We start from the raw sequence: 14,525 nt of genomic DNA, 5'->3' as shown, positions 1-14,525 counted from the left end.
GTGTCCCACCTGTGGCCTGTGTAAGGCCTGTGAAATCACATGGTCTGGCCTTTCCAAGGCAACTGCAGCCAGGAGTTAACCCAGAATTGGAATGGCGGGAATTGCATCTCTGGCTCCTGGCTATGGCTCCAAAGTCAACCTTGAGTGTCATGGGGTAGACCAGCCCAGACCTCTCCGTCCAGGAGACCACATACCTGTGGTCTGCGAAGGTCTCGCTGTTCTCCGCGTTCAGTGTTCCTGCTGTTGCAAACATGATAGTGGTGTCCAGGTCGGCGATGATTCCAGACACCGCTGTAGCGGCTGTGATGCATGCCTGCGTCCCCTTGTTCCCAGCCTGGAGCGCTGACAGTACCAGGGACACCTGAGGATAGAAAAAGTGTGTGAATTGGAGTATGACAAAGAGAAAAAATGACCCACAAGTATGTGGACTCAATTATATTCTCCCCCATGAGTCAACATAGTTTAGGAATTCACAGCCTCAGTCTGAACCCCACATAAGGGCCACATGCCTCACCTCTCTAAGCCTTGGGTTCCTTGTCTATAAAATGGGGCTATTAGTTCTGACCAGAGTTGTTGAGAGCAGTAAGAGGGAAAAACAAGTGTCTGAAACCACCAAGATGGGGAAGAAAGTAGGCTCCTATAGTACCTTTCCACTGGATGCCTCAGGATGGGATCCAGAAAGGATCCACACAAGTACCTGCCCCAAATCATCATCCACCACTGGATAAAGATTCCAGGGACTGAGGTCCAGCAGGTTGGCCAGGGGTGAGTCTCACTGTATGCTTCCTTTCAACTCTCTAGCATACCCTTACCATTGCAGGTAAGCTTCCCTGGCACACACATCTGGCCCCGCCACACCCTGCTCAACAGTGTCTGTAGCATGTGTCCACCAGCCCTGCTCTCCACCACTTCCCTAGACATAGCCAGCTGGCCAAACTGAGTCTGTGTCCTGCCTACTGGGCCCCTCCCTCCTGCCCAGCCACAGACCCTTCACCCACAAGACACAGTTCAAAGACTCCCTTGGAATACATCCCCAACTCTCTTCTAGCAGAGACATAGCTCTGCCTCCAGGAGTTCACAGCCCTGTCTCCTGGCCCTTGGAGGAGCCCACTGCCCAAAGGTTAGAAACAGCCTTTGGGGGACTTCAGCCTAGTGGTTAAGTTGTTGACTGGGACATCTGCATTCCATAGTGGAGAGTACCTGGGTTCAAGACACAGTTGTGCTCCCAATGCCAGCTTCCAGCGAATACACCTCCTAGCTAACAGCACTGATGGCTCAAGTACCTGGATACCTGCCATTTCCTTGGGAGACCTGGGTTGAATTCCCAGATTCATGCTTTGTCCTGGCCTAGGCCTGGTCAGGTGTTTGAGCAAGAACCAATGAGTAGCTGTTTCATTTGTTCTTCAAATAGGCTTTGCAAAACCCGAGAGAAACAAGAACAAAAGCAAACCAGGGCTGCTTCAGGTGAGTGGCTGGAGACTGTGAGGCCAGGAGGTCATATATCCATTTCTGGGTACACCAGACTAGCTGCCCTGAAAACATTCTGTGATTACATTTCTTGAGATATGCTGGCCACGTGCTGGCCACAGTGCTCAAAAAGCACTGTGTCTGGGTCATCCTCTCCTCTCTGTTGCTCAGACCTCAGCAGGCAGGGCACTGGGAAGTCTGCCCAGGACCCCCACTCCCTGGCCTTGTCCCAGGGCCAGTCCAGCCTCAACAGTTTCTTTTTTGGGGGGCTGATCTTCCTTTAAAAGCCACCAGGTGCCACCAGGAAAAGACAAGTCAGACTGGCACATAACTGGTGGGGAGAGAGGAGGAGAAGGAACCCAATTTCTGGAAAGGACTCTCAAAAGGATGGTTGACATAACCCACAGCAAGTTATGGGGGTGGGGGAGCTGGTTTTAGCCATGATTAAAGAAAAAGGAGTCCAAAAACAGAGGCCTGGTCACTGTGAATGCCACACAGGTCAGCAGGCATTCAAAGAGTATCTGCCAGCCCCTTGGGGCTGGAGAGAAAGAGGGAGGGAAGTCCAGGGGCTTCTCACTGGGGCTACACTAAGTACATCACTACCAAGATGCACATGGAAGTCCCAAAGTAATGTGGGTGCTGGTGGGAGGGGGAAGAGCCAGAAGCCAGCATGGAGGGTCTGCTACCAAGAACTGGCCATCTCACCACCCCTGGTGTTCCTGCAGGCATAGGACATTAGAGACCTCTGCTTTACGAAGTGGCAAGGTGAAGGCCAGCTCAGGAGGATGGCAATGCTCAGCCATGCTCGCCAACAAACCTTCCCCTGTCTGTGGCACTCCTGCTTCAAGGTCTTCTCCAAGAGAAATCAGCCAGAGTAACAAGCCAGGGCTTTGAAAGCATGAGAAAACATCTTCCTTGAGCAGAGGTTTATTTCCTTACTGTCCATGGAGGTCAGGCACTCCTGCGCGCTGCCTGGCCTCAGTGTGGGGTCATGGACAGGAGTGTGGCAGCTGCTTCCAGGTGAGGTCACCCCTGTCCATCTGAAGTTTCATCACCATGCCTCCGAGAGCTGTCCACTAGGAGGCTTCTGGATGTTCAAGGACAATGAATATCATACAAGAGTGGTGTATGTCTCGAACACCTCTTTGCACCAGTATAAACTTATCAATGGATTCCATTTCCCAGTGTGTGTGCTCTGAACCAAAGTGAAAGGAAAGGCGAAGAATACCCATGCACATATGCCTTGATACAGCCCATGCTCCTCACAGCTGATGAGACTGCTACCCTGAGCAACATGGCAGCGACAGGAGTAACACAGAACTCCCAAATCCTAGGCAAGATCAAGAGTGCTACTGAAAACAGACCAAACGGCCTGGGAGAAAGAGAGTTTAGGACAAAGTTTACGGAGGACAGTGGCTTGTAATCACTCAATGTTTAACTCCCTGAATGGTGCAGGGCCAAGCACTCTGACACACATCACTGCACGTAATCCCTATTTGCTTTCTGAGCTAGGCATTAAATAGTTTCATCATTTTACATATGACTCTAGTGAACTCCACTGCAATTCCCTTTACAAACTATTTCAGTAAAAAAAAAAATCGAGTGTTCTTCTGCACTCCTCACAAAGGCAATTTCTGCACATCAGGAGATGACATGAAAGAACTATAGATCCCTGTGACTCAGTCCATAGCACCCAGGAGCCTCCTTGGGAAGAAAGAAAAAAGGGCATACAGTGTCAGCAAGAGGCAGCTATGGGGGAGTTGGATCCAGTTTGCCTGCAAGTGGGTTCTTTAAGAGTCAGGGAAGCCAAGAACCTCAGCTTGTCAGAGCCAGGCTCTCTAAGGAAGTGGATTTCTCTAGGCCTAGCTAATGCCCTCAGCCCCCTGCTGTCTCCATACCTGTCAGCTGTCTTGGCTAGCTGGGATTCCTGCTTCTTTCTCCATTACAGCTACCTGGACCTGTCCACAGGCTGGGCCTGGCCACCAGGAGTACTTCTTACCTTTTCTGTGACTGCGCGGGCACACTCGATCAGCTCCCTCTTGGTGTAGCTGTCCGTGGGGCAGACCTGGAGGGCTCCCGCCTTTTGTACCAGGAAGATACAGCCATGGCCCAGGTCCTGCACACGTGTGCGAATCTGGAAGCCGATCTGCAGAGGCAAGCCCGGGGTGGAGAAGCGGTGATGGCCCCTGCCACTGAAGCCTTCCCTGGGTGGAAATTTTTCCCTGTGTCCTATGGGCACCTGGCTAGGAAAATTCCACTCCTATGAGAAGCCTCTGTCTGGTAAAGTATGGAATTTGGTTGATTTTTGCTTCTCTCTTTAAAAGAGATTGTGAAATGTCCACAGCCTTGATGAAGCACACTAGTATACGCACCCCCCCATGTTAACTACCTTGTATATAAGAGATTTAATTAGATGGGCTCTGTGGGGTAATTCTGGCATCCATTCAACAAGTATTTATTGAGTCCCTACTGTATGTCACAGCCTCTTTGAAACAGGCAATGTCTTTTTTCCTCACAATAGTACTAAAGGTTAACTATAAGTTTTAAAATACAGCTTTAGTATTAGGTGTATTTTTAAAAGCTCAAATTCCTATAAAATTGGTGTATTTACCAACCAGAATATTTCCTTTCTCAGTAGAAGCACATGGAGAGGATGACCACAGGGACCCTAGCTTCCCTTCTAGCAAGCTGGGCTTGAGGTTTTCGTTAAAAGGTTCATTTGCAGAGTCAAGGCTCAGCAGTCACGCATTCTGGGATGTTGGATTAGAAGAGGCAGTTGGACAAAGAGAAGCCCAATGAACCCCACTCTAAACAGGCTGCCAGCTGCCTCCCCAAAGTTTGCCCCTCTGGTTTGGTTTCATAGCACTTTGCATTTTCAACACAGATGCCAGAAACAATCTTTCCCTTCAGTCCATGTTAAGTCATTAACAGCACAGCAGAACACAGTGCTTTACACATGCGCCTGGTTATTTTCAAGCCTTTACAACAGCTAGAAGCTCTGACTTATAATTCCAGCATCTTTCAAGAATACTATTCATGAGATCTCAGGGATTGTGGTGATCAAGGCAATGATGGCCACCTAGACGCCATCTTCTGGCATCATCATGTTAGAGTCTGAGACTTTAGAGAGCTCACCTAGGTCTAAAAGGGCTCTCTCCTGTGACTGAAATACACACTGCAATTAGGGGAGAAAGATCTTTTCATTTCTTAAGGCCCAAAGGACTTTCCAATCTATGTCCTAGAAAACGCTCATGAGTCAAAAAGGTGAGTTTCTGTTTTTTGGACATCTTGTATATTGCTCATCAGGTGCTAGAGAGACGTCATCACCAGGCAAAGCTATCCCTTGGATAATCTCCTTGCGCAGCTCTGCTAAGAGGTCTGCACTAGTGCAGTCACAGAGCCTCTGTGGCCAAGGTGGGAATAGACCTGGATTCCAGCCCCCACACACAGCAGTAAAATGCCACTTCAATCTATCTGTTGGGCTGGACAGGCTGGCTGCTTTATTAACAAGGCTGAGCCGAAGCAGGATGCTGCATTCAAGTTTCAGACTTGGCCTGGTTCTTGACACCTTCCAGGTACATCCAGTGGACCCTTAGTGCTCGAAGGTCAGAGCTAATCTCTGAGCAAGAGCTCGCATGATCACAGATCTCTCTATGTTGAAGTACCTCTAGAACAGCCAGAGGAGGAGGACATGGGGCAAGAAACACCTTGAAAATTCAAAAATAAAAAACAAACAAACCAAACCAAACCAAACCAAAACAAAACAAAAAAAACCCTTATAGTTCAAGTGATTTCAAGTGGTTACTAACTACTGGAGTTGAGTGGCCTTCAAAAACATATGCACCTGGAGCCTCAGGTAGCTTATATGTGAAAGAGAGACAAATGACTTATGTCACACACTGCAGCAGCTGGGATGAAGGGACAGAATCCACAGCAGCTTCTGAACCATGGCTGCAGATTGACAAGTTACTATTATTTTCCAGGGGCACAAAGATGGCCCAGGGTGCAATCCGCAATACATAGTAATCTATGTGCAGAGCCAACAGAGGAACATCCTAGACAGGGATTACATTTGTAAAACTAATCAAACAGATAAGGTCTTTAAAAATTGAAGCTTCTCAAAGCACCACTGTGTCTCTAAACATGACCCAAACATGGTCTTGTGAGACCACAGAGTGATCCAACTTTATACCAGTGTTGATTAGAATGGAATGCTGCTCAAAGACACTGGATTTGGGGTTTTCAATTGGCAAGTTTGGAGAAGTCTTACTTGAGCCTCAAGAAAAACCCTCAATTCACTGTCTGCCCAAATCAAAAGAAAATGGGGAAAAATGTCTGTTGGTTTTGTGCCTTGAGGGAAATGAAAAACGCAGTTTTACGAAGTTTCAGATCTGATTTCACTTGGAGAGAGACTAGAAATAATGATCATCTTTCCTTATTGCCCAAGATTGAGGGAAACATAGATTTTTCCCAGTACTTAAAAGCAGTGACTTCTAAAGCTTGGGCAAATACCATTTGCGTGGGATAGCTTTGAAAGCTGAGAAGGCCATAAGAGAATTTAGATGACAAACTTAGAAAAAAAAAAAAGGAAGGGAACAAAAAGTGTGTTTTGCAGGGAGAGGGAGGTAGTGGTCTCCTAAGAGTTTTTGGAAAAAGCTGCACAGATCACAAGGTTTTCTGAATCCCAAAGAACTCCTCTTCCCTCCCCCACCAAATATTGTCCCTGTTTGATGACAGGTTGTCTGGCACTTTCCCTGTTCAAGGAAGTGTGCCCTTGGAGTGGAAAGTTTTTAGACAATTCTCAAGCAGGCATCCAGTTCATGTGGACAATGGGCTGTGTTGTTAGCCACAGGTGCTCCACCAGGGCACCTACCAGCTTTGAGAACAGCCAGTATGGCAAGCAGTAATGGCAAATGGTGGTGCGACAAAGCTCAGTGGCTCAGCCTCAGCCCCAGGATTTAGAAGGAGAGGTTGCAGCTCCTACAATCTCGATTTTCCTCTCTTCAAGAACTGCACAGCTGCCAGAGGGCTGTCACTTTTCCGTAGACAGACATTTTCAGAGCGTTCTTAACAAAGGAGATTTCCCGTGGAAAAACAAGCAGATAAAGCTCCCGGGTGATGTTTGAGGGCACAGCTATGGCCTTTCCTAGAATTGCCACAATCTGGGAAAGGCCAGAATGCTGACTCCATGCAGCAGACTACATGGCTGCTGCCGAGACGGCAGCTTCCTATCTGCCTTGGACATAAGCATTTGCCAGCGCTGGGATGTGGGACCCTTGTGGCTACACAAATAATTCCATGGTCTTAGAGTCAAAAACAACACTACATCGCTTTGGGGGTTGCCTAATCTTCTTAGTACACCCCTCTTCCCTCCAAATATCTATCTGGCAAATGCACATAAAGAATTCTCTTTCACAAACCATTGGTAGTCTTATATTCTTCTTCCCCACTCTGGCCTAGGTCACAATGCTTGCCTCAGTACTGTAAACTACATCTCAAGATGCAACGATGGAAAAGGAAAACCTTAATGAAAACATCAGCTGCTCCCAGCGCAGGGCCAGGAACCCAAGCAACCAGACCTGGCACTCTTAGCTACACAATTTCTTTCTTGGCTGCTCTGCATGATGAGATATTTTTGCTTCAATGATGTCTGCTGCAATAAAAAAACAAAACAAAAACCTACTTGTTTTACTCATGAGCTTGGTAATTCTTCAGAATTAAAAGTTGGACAGGGCTTTAGAAGGGGGTGGGGGAAGGGGATCCATACCATTTAATTATAGTTTCTAGGGATAAAGATACAAACCTTGCTGTAATCAACATCTCTTTCTTGCTTTTAATTCTCCCTCTCAGAGCCCATCCTTCCTGCTTTGGCCCATCCCAACTATACCTGACTGCAACATAAGTCTCCCTACACTTGTTTATAAAATTCACAAATCAAACGTTAATCAAATGGATCACATGCTTAGATAAATGACAGACTAGAATTGCAGTCTAGTCTTGCTTAAAAAAAAAAAGGGAGTCTATTTTGGAAAAAAAAATGATGAGCTTCAGTCAAGCATCAACAACCTTGGTGTAGGTCTCTGCTAAGGCTCTTTCTTGGTAGTAACTTCAATTGCTCCTTGCAAAGAGAACAGTTCATGCTGCAGCCTCAATAATCCTTCTGCGACCTCCCCAATGCAGGCACTGTTAGGAATTTGAGGCATCCCATGCTAGCAACGTAGGTATGCAGGCACATATATGATGCCCCTAGGCACATGCACTGTCACAACACACGTTAGAAAGTCACTTTGCCTTGGGTCTTCGCTTCTGTAGTACACCACCCCTATACCCACCCTGCAATGGGCAATCTTCGTTAGGACATGCTCAAGCCTGACTCCCTGGGAGAAATGGCAGCACTGAGGAAACTTGGGGGACTATGACTATCATTGCAAGCAGATGAGAAGCTCAGTCCAGCATTCTGGTTTGACAACCTGGTTCTCTTAGGAGTGCCTTGCACAATTTGTGCTCAATAAACAGCTGGTTGAATCCCATGGCATAGTTACCTTGATCTTACCAGTGTGCCTGCCACCCACTTGACTGCATTCTGTACTTCAGAAGGAATTTGAATTCTTTAAGGAGCCATGGGTTCCAGGGTCTGCAGATTCCCTTCTGCATGTCACAGGTGCCACTGAGCTGCCTGGAGCTCCACCCACTCTGTGCACTGTCCATTGAAACTCACACTGTGCAGACATGCCCGGCATAGGGGCTGCTAGGAAGTGGGCTTAGGGACCTAATGTTTGCCATTGTATGACTAGGAAGGGAACAGGCCCTCTGAGGCCATAACTATACTAGGAGCTAAGGAAGAGGTATCTGAAAGAGGCAGAGGAAGGGATCTGGGCCACTTTTGAGAAAGCCCCAAGGGTAGTCAGGTAGGACTGTGTTTCCTGAATGTGGCTACAGAGACAGGGAGAGCCAAGTCCCCTTCTAGGCTCTTTCGACACCTATGTGAGCCTTTGGAAAACATAGATGTTTGGGAGGGGTGTTCTCCTTAGGAGGAATACATGAGAATACAGTGGCAGCCCCTGGATTGTGTATACTCAGAGGCAACAGGTGGGGGAGCAAGCACAGGAGCCTGGGAGGACACTGTACACAATATCCTGCTGTTAGCTCTCAGAAGGCCCCATCTTGAAGAGTACCACCTAGGGTTATCAGCTGGAAACTTGCTGGGTTGACTGCAGACTACTAGGAACTACATCTGGTTCTGGCTACAGGGCTGGGGTCCCCCAGAATCCCAGAGTGTGGCTAGGACCTTCCCCAGCAGGGTTAGGAAAGTGGGCATCAGGGTGTGTGTGCTTCTACACATAGGGGCCTTAAGGTGGCAGACCTCCTCTGGCTCCGCCGTGGCTGCTGCCATTTGGCCCTGGAGGGCCAGCTGCCCATAGTCACTGGTCATTTGTGAAGCCAGTCCTCCCAACTCCTCCGGGTTAGTAACCGACTTAGTCATCTGGAAAAAGAAAACAAGCAAGACACAAACACACACACATACACAGAGAAAAGCATGAGAATCTTGTGTTAACATTACCAGAAGCCAAAAGAGTGTCATTCACTTTTAAGCTCCTGATGGAATGAAGGTCAAGGCTTGCAGTTGGGACTGGACACTGGAGGGGACGGTTCAAGCAGAGTCCATGCTGCAGCACACACAAGAGGCTGCCCAGAGACCCTGCAGGCCTGCAGGGCCCCTCTTGGGCCAGCAGATTCTGGCCAGGCCAGGTCGGGGCACATGCTTAGCGTTCAGGCCGTGCAGCGTGGAATTGGACCTTCAGGTTTACTTGTGCAGGTGACAGTGGCAACCTATGCCAGCTTTGTCCTATGGGATCCCCAGAAGCAGGGCCCTGAGAAACCTTGGAAGCCTCAAGGTTGCTGCAGAGAACCCTTCTAGGCTCTGGGTCCCCAGAAGCCAGTCCCCACCCTGGGCAGGTATGTAGGCCCATGAATAGGGCTGTTAAGGAAATTGTGCGCGAGAAGTGAGGGTGGAGGCACTGCTATGGCCAGCAACTCTGAGAGCAAAGCACTGTAGTGAATTTGTGCCCCCTAAAGGAGAAATTTCCAGTTGCAGGTCTAGCTAAGCGTGTTCCATAGCTGAAAGGGTCCAGTCTTACCTCTTCATCATCAAGACAGCATTTTCCTTTGATCACAGAATAACGTGTCTCATCAATCTTACCTAGCTAACACGCTAAGGTCTAGTTTTATGCCTTGATTCTCACAACAGGTTAAACCTGTCACTCAGAAAAGTGCCCGATGAAGGGACTGTCCTCCTGCCCTACCTCTTCTTTGGCTCTGGATCACAGTGTTGGCTGTGTTTGTGGCCCTCTGACACGATAATTTCTTTTAGGGGTAGGTATTGTGACTTAGCCAGTAAAGCCACTCCACCTATAATGCTCACATCCCACTTGGGCACTGGGTCTAATCCTGAATGCTCCACTTGTCTTCTAATGGTCTAGGGAAAGCAGCAGAAGATGGGCCAACCACACGCCACTGCATGGGAAAACCTGGATGGAATTCCTGGTTCCTGGCTTTGGCTTGATTATGCCCTGGCCATTTTGGCCACTTGAGGAATGAACCAACAGTTGAAAGTGTCTTCCTCTAACTCTCTTTCTTTTTAACTCTGCCTTGCAGACACATATTTTTTAAAAGTTAAAAAAAAAAAAAAACTTGGCTTTTAAATAATGCCACTTTTACTGAGATGGATGGGAACAGCCATTCCATCAAAAACCTGTTTTCAAGGAACAGCACAGGTTTCAGGCCTGGTCATGGATCCCAAGGAAAACACACCATATCTCACAAGAGCAACAGGGTGCTATGGGTGCTCCATGTGTGCTCTGCCATCAAGGGCACAAAACCACTGGGGGTGACACAGGTGAGGTACACTGGCCTCCTTCTTGCCCAAGAAACCAGCTGAACTCTCTTAGGAGTAGCCATCACCCCAAGGCTGGGCCCCTTCAGACCACAGACATCAAGAGTGGAAACAAGAAAGCTCAAAGTCTGACAGCAGACACATGAGGAGACTGCCCAGTAATATTTGTCTCCATGGCTGTGCCTGCTCTCAGCTCACCAGGAATTGGGTACATTACAGTTCCTCAATGGCATCCAAGGTCTGTCCCCTGAGACCGATGAAACCGGGCAGACTAAACTTTTCATAGCACATCTAGCTGCTTTCTGCTCCTTCCACAGCCTCTGAACAGCAGGAAGCCTGGCACAAGCACAGACTGTCTCAGAATGAACAGATCAGCCAGGGCAGCTTTCATGATCCAAGCTCAACCTCTAGTGGACACACGGCTACATGACGGCAGAACCATCTGGAGCATTGCTCTGGGCTGCTAAGCCAGGATCCACATGAGGTGAGTGGGGCTCATTCTGCTATCCTGCCACCCCCAGGGCTGGAACGGTTACCCAATCTCTCTACTCAGGTTTTATCTGGCTGGCATCAAACAGGCATCCTCTGAAATTTTATCCAGTGGCATTTGAGCCTTCAAAGGTTCAGGGGAACTTGCCTTGAATTTTCATCTTGGAGGATGTCATTTGTCATAGCTGAATGAATGTTTTAATAAATGAAAAAAAAAATGGTGTTTCTTGATATGATACCATTTTAACATAATGATCTATACGACACAATTCCGCTGGATTTTGTTTTAGAAAAAAAATTCTCAGAAAGTGACAAGCCTGTGCTGGGTGATCTTTGTTCTGTTTTATCTGAAAACATCTCTTGGCAACAAATTAGATCCCTAAAAGCCCCTCAAGTCCTCTGAGAGGTGAAGAGGGAGAGGACTCCCTGCCATACACTGCCCTCATACTTCTGCTCAACTCCCTTCCTTCTCATTGTCTTTGCTTCTCATTCTCTTTCCTTCCATTCCTCATCCATACTCATGTGCAGGTCTTGTCACCTCTAATTTCCTCTTGTCAGTTTTTCATGAGGATCCCAGCAAACTAGCCTTCTAAAACACAGAGACAGAGGATACAAACTGCAACTTGAAGGCCCTGGAAATATACACGAGTCTGTGTCCCAATATGAAGCCCAGACTTGACACCCTGGGGTGATGGTGTGTAAAGGGGACAACCAGCAGTGGGCAGGGAAGCTCTTTGCTTCTTACCATTTCCTGAGCTGTCACAGCAATGGCTTTGGAATATTTAACCACAGTTGTCTGATAGTCGACAAATGTTCCTTTTGGTTCGGGAGGAGTACCTTCATCCAGCTACCGAAAAGAGAGAAAGAACCCAAAAGTCATAGGCTGAATTTCAAAGTATAAACTGTATTGGTTAGAATGAGGAACTCTGGGGGCCAGCACAATGGCTAAACTGGCTAATCCTCCACCACTAAGCACGAGCATCCTATATGGGTGTCGGTTCATGTTCTAGCTACTCTACTTTCCATCCAGCTCCCTGCTTGTGGCCTGGAAAGCAGTAGAGGACAGGCCAAAGCTTTGGGACCCTGCACCCACGTGGGAGACCTGGAAGAAGCTCCTGGCTCTTGGATTTGGATCAGCTCAGCTCTGACACTGTGGCCACTTGGGGAGTGAATTAGTGAATAGAAGGTCTTTCTCTGTGTTGCTCCTCTCTGAAAATCTGCCTATCCAATAAAAATAGCTATTTAAAAAGAAAAGAATGCTGAACTTTGGAGAATGGAGAGGACTGGAATTAACAGAACCAACTTCTATAATAAAGACTAAAATAGAGATACAAAAAAGGCATCTGGGGGATTAGGTGAGAAGAAGCCCCTAGCAGGTGTCTCAGAAGCATGAAATTTGAGCTCAGCCTTCCCAGGTGAGAAGGAATAGGTTCCACATAAAGGATGGGTAAAGGGTCCTAAGAGATGGCAATGTCACTCTTGCGTGTGGAGGTGGGAGTGAGCCTGATTCTTCCTTGGGGGCATAAAGTAGTACGGAAGGCAGAATCTATAACACAGAGGGCTTCCTCAGGAGTGGTACACTCCACAGATATCTCTACTCTGGAAAGAGGGAGAATAGAAAGAATACACTAATCCATCGCTTGTCTGACCCCAAATGCAACCACAATTGACAGAAGGGCAAGATCACCATGAGGTAGAGAGCTGGACATTCAAGGAGTGATTGTGTCCCCAGAAGGGTTGGGATATGCTGGTTCAGAAGACTTGCATTTCCCAAACCTGGTTGCGGAGCTTGTAAGTGAGCCTCAAAGCTGGTAACTTAAAATCCCAAACCTTGGCAATTCCCAAGCACCACATGGTTTTAGAAAAACTGACAGATCTGGTCAAGAGTTATTCATGATGGGGCCATACAGCCTTGATCTTTTTTCCCCAGAACTTTCAGCACAAACTCTACACCATTCTTTCCCAGTTTCTTTATCAGGAATTTGGATGCTACTAAATATTCCCACCATAGGTTGGAGCACATTAAGCAAGTTAAATATGACTGGGTAGTGAACACACTCTTCAGTGCAAACTCAGCATCTTTAGGTGTCAGGTGATGCAATGTGCCAGGACTCTCCCAGAAGATGGGTAATTATGGCAAACCTGTGAGTTATGGGAAGTAATAGGCCACCACCATGACCCTTCAACCAATTCAAAGAAAATGTGAAAAATCAAATGGTAACTGTTTTAGGATTTCAAACTTCAATAAAATCTTTTTGTTCACCTTGAGATGATAACTACCCCCCCAACCAGCTCTTCTCATATTAATATGCCCTTTCTTGTAGGAAAGTGCAGGTTTTTGTTTGTTTGATTGTTTATTTTCCCTTTTTAATTTTATTTCTTGTCCCAAAAAGAGAAACTATAGTTCAGATGAAACAAATGTGACTAACATAAAATTCCAAGAATCTGGGGCAAGGCGGAATGAGGAAGAACTGTGGATATCCAATGAGGGCAGATGAGAGTTAAGCAGTAGCAACGCAAGTTTACTTGTATACATTACATAATAACCAAAGAAGAGAAACCCTTTATTTAGGACCTCTTTGGTGTATGTCCTCAATAGCTTATAATTCCTATGGCCACATAATACCACACTGACTTCAAAGCCCTTCCAGAAGGACCCAGCCTGTTCTGGAATTCGTGAGCGGTAGTTACCCCATTGACATCAGATTGGGGCATTAGCTGCTTTTTTTGTCTATAGCCCATCATGATCCTTAAGACTCAGAGCATATCAGCCAAAGACTCCAGGATCTAGCTTTCATTTTCCAGGTATATATTAAATCCCTTTGATTAGATATATCCCTTTTATTAGAATGACTGAAAAAAATCCCAAGAACAAAAGGATTATCAGTTGAGTTTCTAATCTGTATCAAGCAATCTTGGATTCTGTTCTTTAACATCCTTGGTAGACACATGGCTTGCTTTCAAAATCCTGTTATTCTAATGTCCTAAAAATCAAACAAAGCCACTGGTACTTATCCAAGAGCCTTGGGAAAAAGGGTATTTCATCCCATTTTATGCCAAACTGTCCATATTTGAAGGCTGGGAATCTCACTGACAAAGAGAAGCCTGGGGTCTTCAATTGGAGCACTGGCTGCTTGGTGAGTCAAGAGAATGATTCTAATGATAGTTTCAGGGCATCATTTCTTTGTGGAGATATAAACAACCAGTCTGCTTTAAATGAGCAATTAAAGGCAACTTACTATCCTGAAAAACTATAGGAATACATAGGAATACAAGCTGACAGTGGACATTTCCAAATACAAATGTCTGAGATTCTTGGCTACACTATCACCAGACAGAAATTAGATATTAAGAACAACTGCCCATTCTAATGACTGTCAAACTGATATGAGCAGTGATGGATGCCTTGGGGAGCAGAGTAGGAGAGTGGCAGTGAGAACTCTCTGCAGTCCCATTTCCCTGCTGATGCATCTCAATGATGTGTCACTGAATGAGTGACATTCACGCTATCATCTAGATCTGCCCCCTGCAAGAGTTCACTAATGGCAACAACACATCCTTTTCAATGGGTTCTTCATGTGACCTGCTACCAGTACCATGAGCACATTTAGTAACTAGTGGAAATTTTTTAGGTTCTACTCTAGATAGCTCCTGATTGACCGGTTCAGGTGTGGAA

The 14,525-nt window shown here is 46.7% G+C and overlaps 1 protein-coding gene across 1 annotated transcript in view; it reads right to left on the bottom strand.

The window, feature by feature from the left end:
* Positions 1-14,525, bottom strand: part of TLN2 (talin 2) — a 179,278-nt gene that overhangs the window by 40,822 nt on the left and 123,931 nt on the right. The window contains exons 41-44 of the mRNA XM_040968654.1: positions 11,595-11,696; positions 8,831-8,950; positions 3,467-3,613; positions 195-361 (exon numbers count right to left, since the gene is read on the bottom strand). Of these exons, the coding sequence (XP_040824588.1) occupies positions 195-361; positions 3,467-3,613; positions 8,831-8,950; positions 11,595-11,696 (536 nt within the window). The remainder of the gene's footprint in view (positions 1-194; positions 362-3,466; positions 3,614-8,830; positions 8,951-11,594; positions 11,697-14,525) is intronic.

The sequence above is a fragment of the Ochotona curzoniae genome, unplaced genomic scaffold, assembly GCF_017591425.1.
Source record: "Ochotona curzoniae isolate NIBS_2020 unplaced genomic scaffold, NIBS_Ocur_1.0 scaffold_4701, whole genome shotgun sequence".
NCBI classification, from domain to species: Eukaryota; Metazoa; Chordata; class Mammalia; order Lagomorpha; family Ochotonidae; genus Ochotona; species Ochotona curzoniae.
Note: the sequence above shows the minus strand (reverse complement) of the source record. Positions and strands in the feature narration are given on the sequence as shown.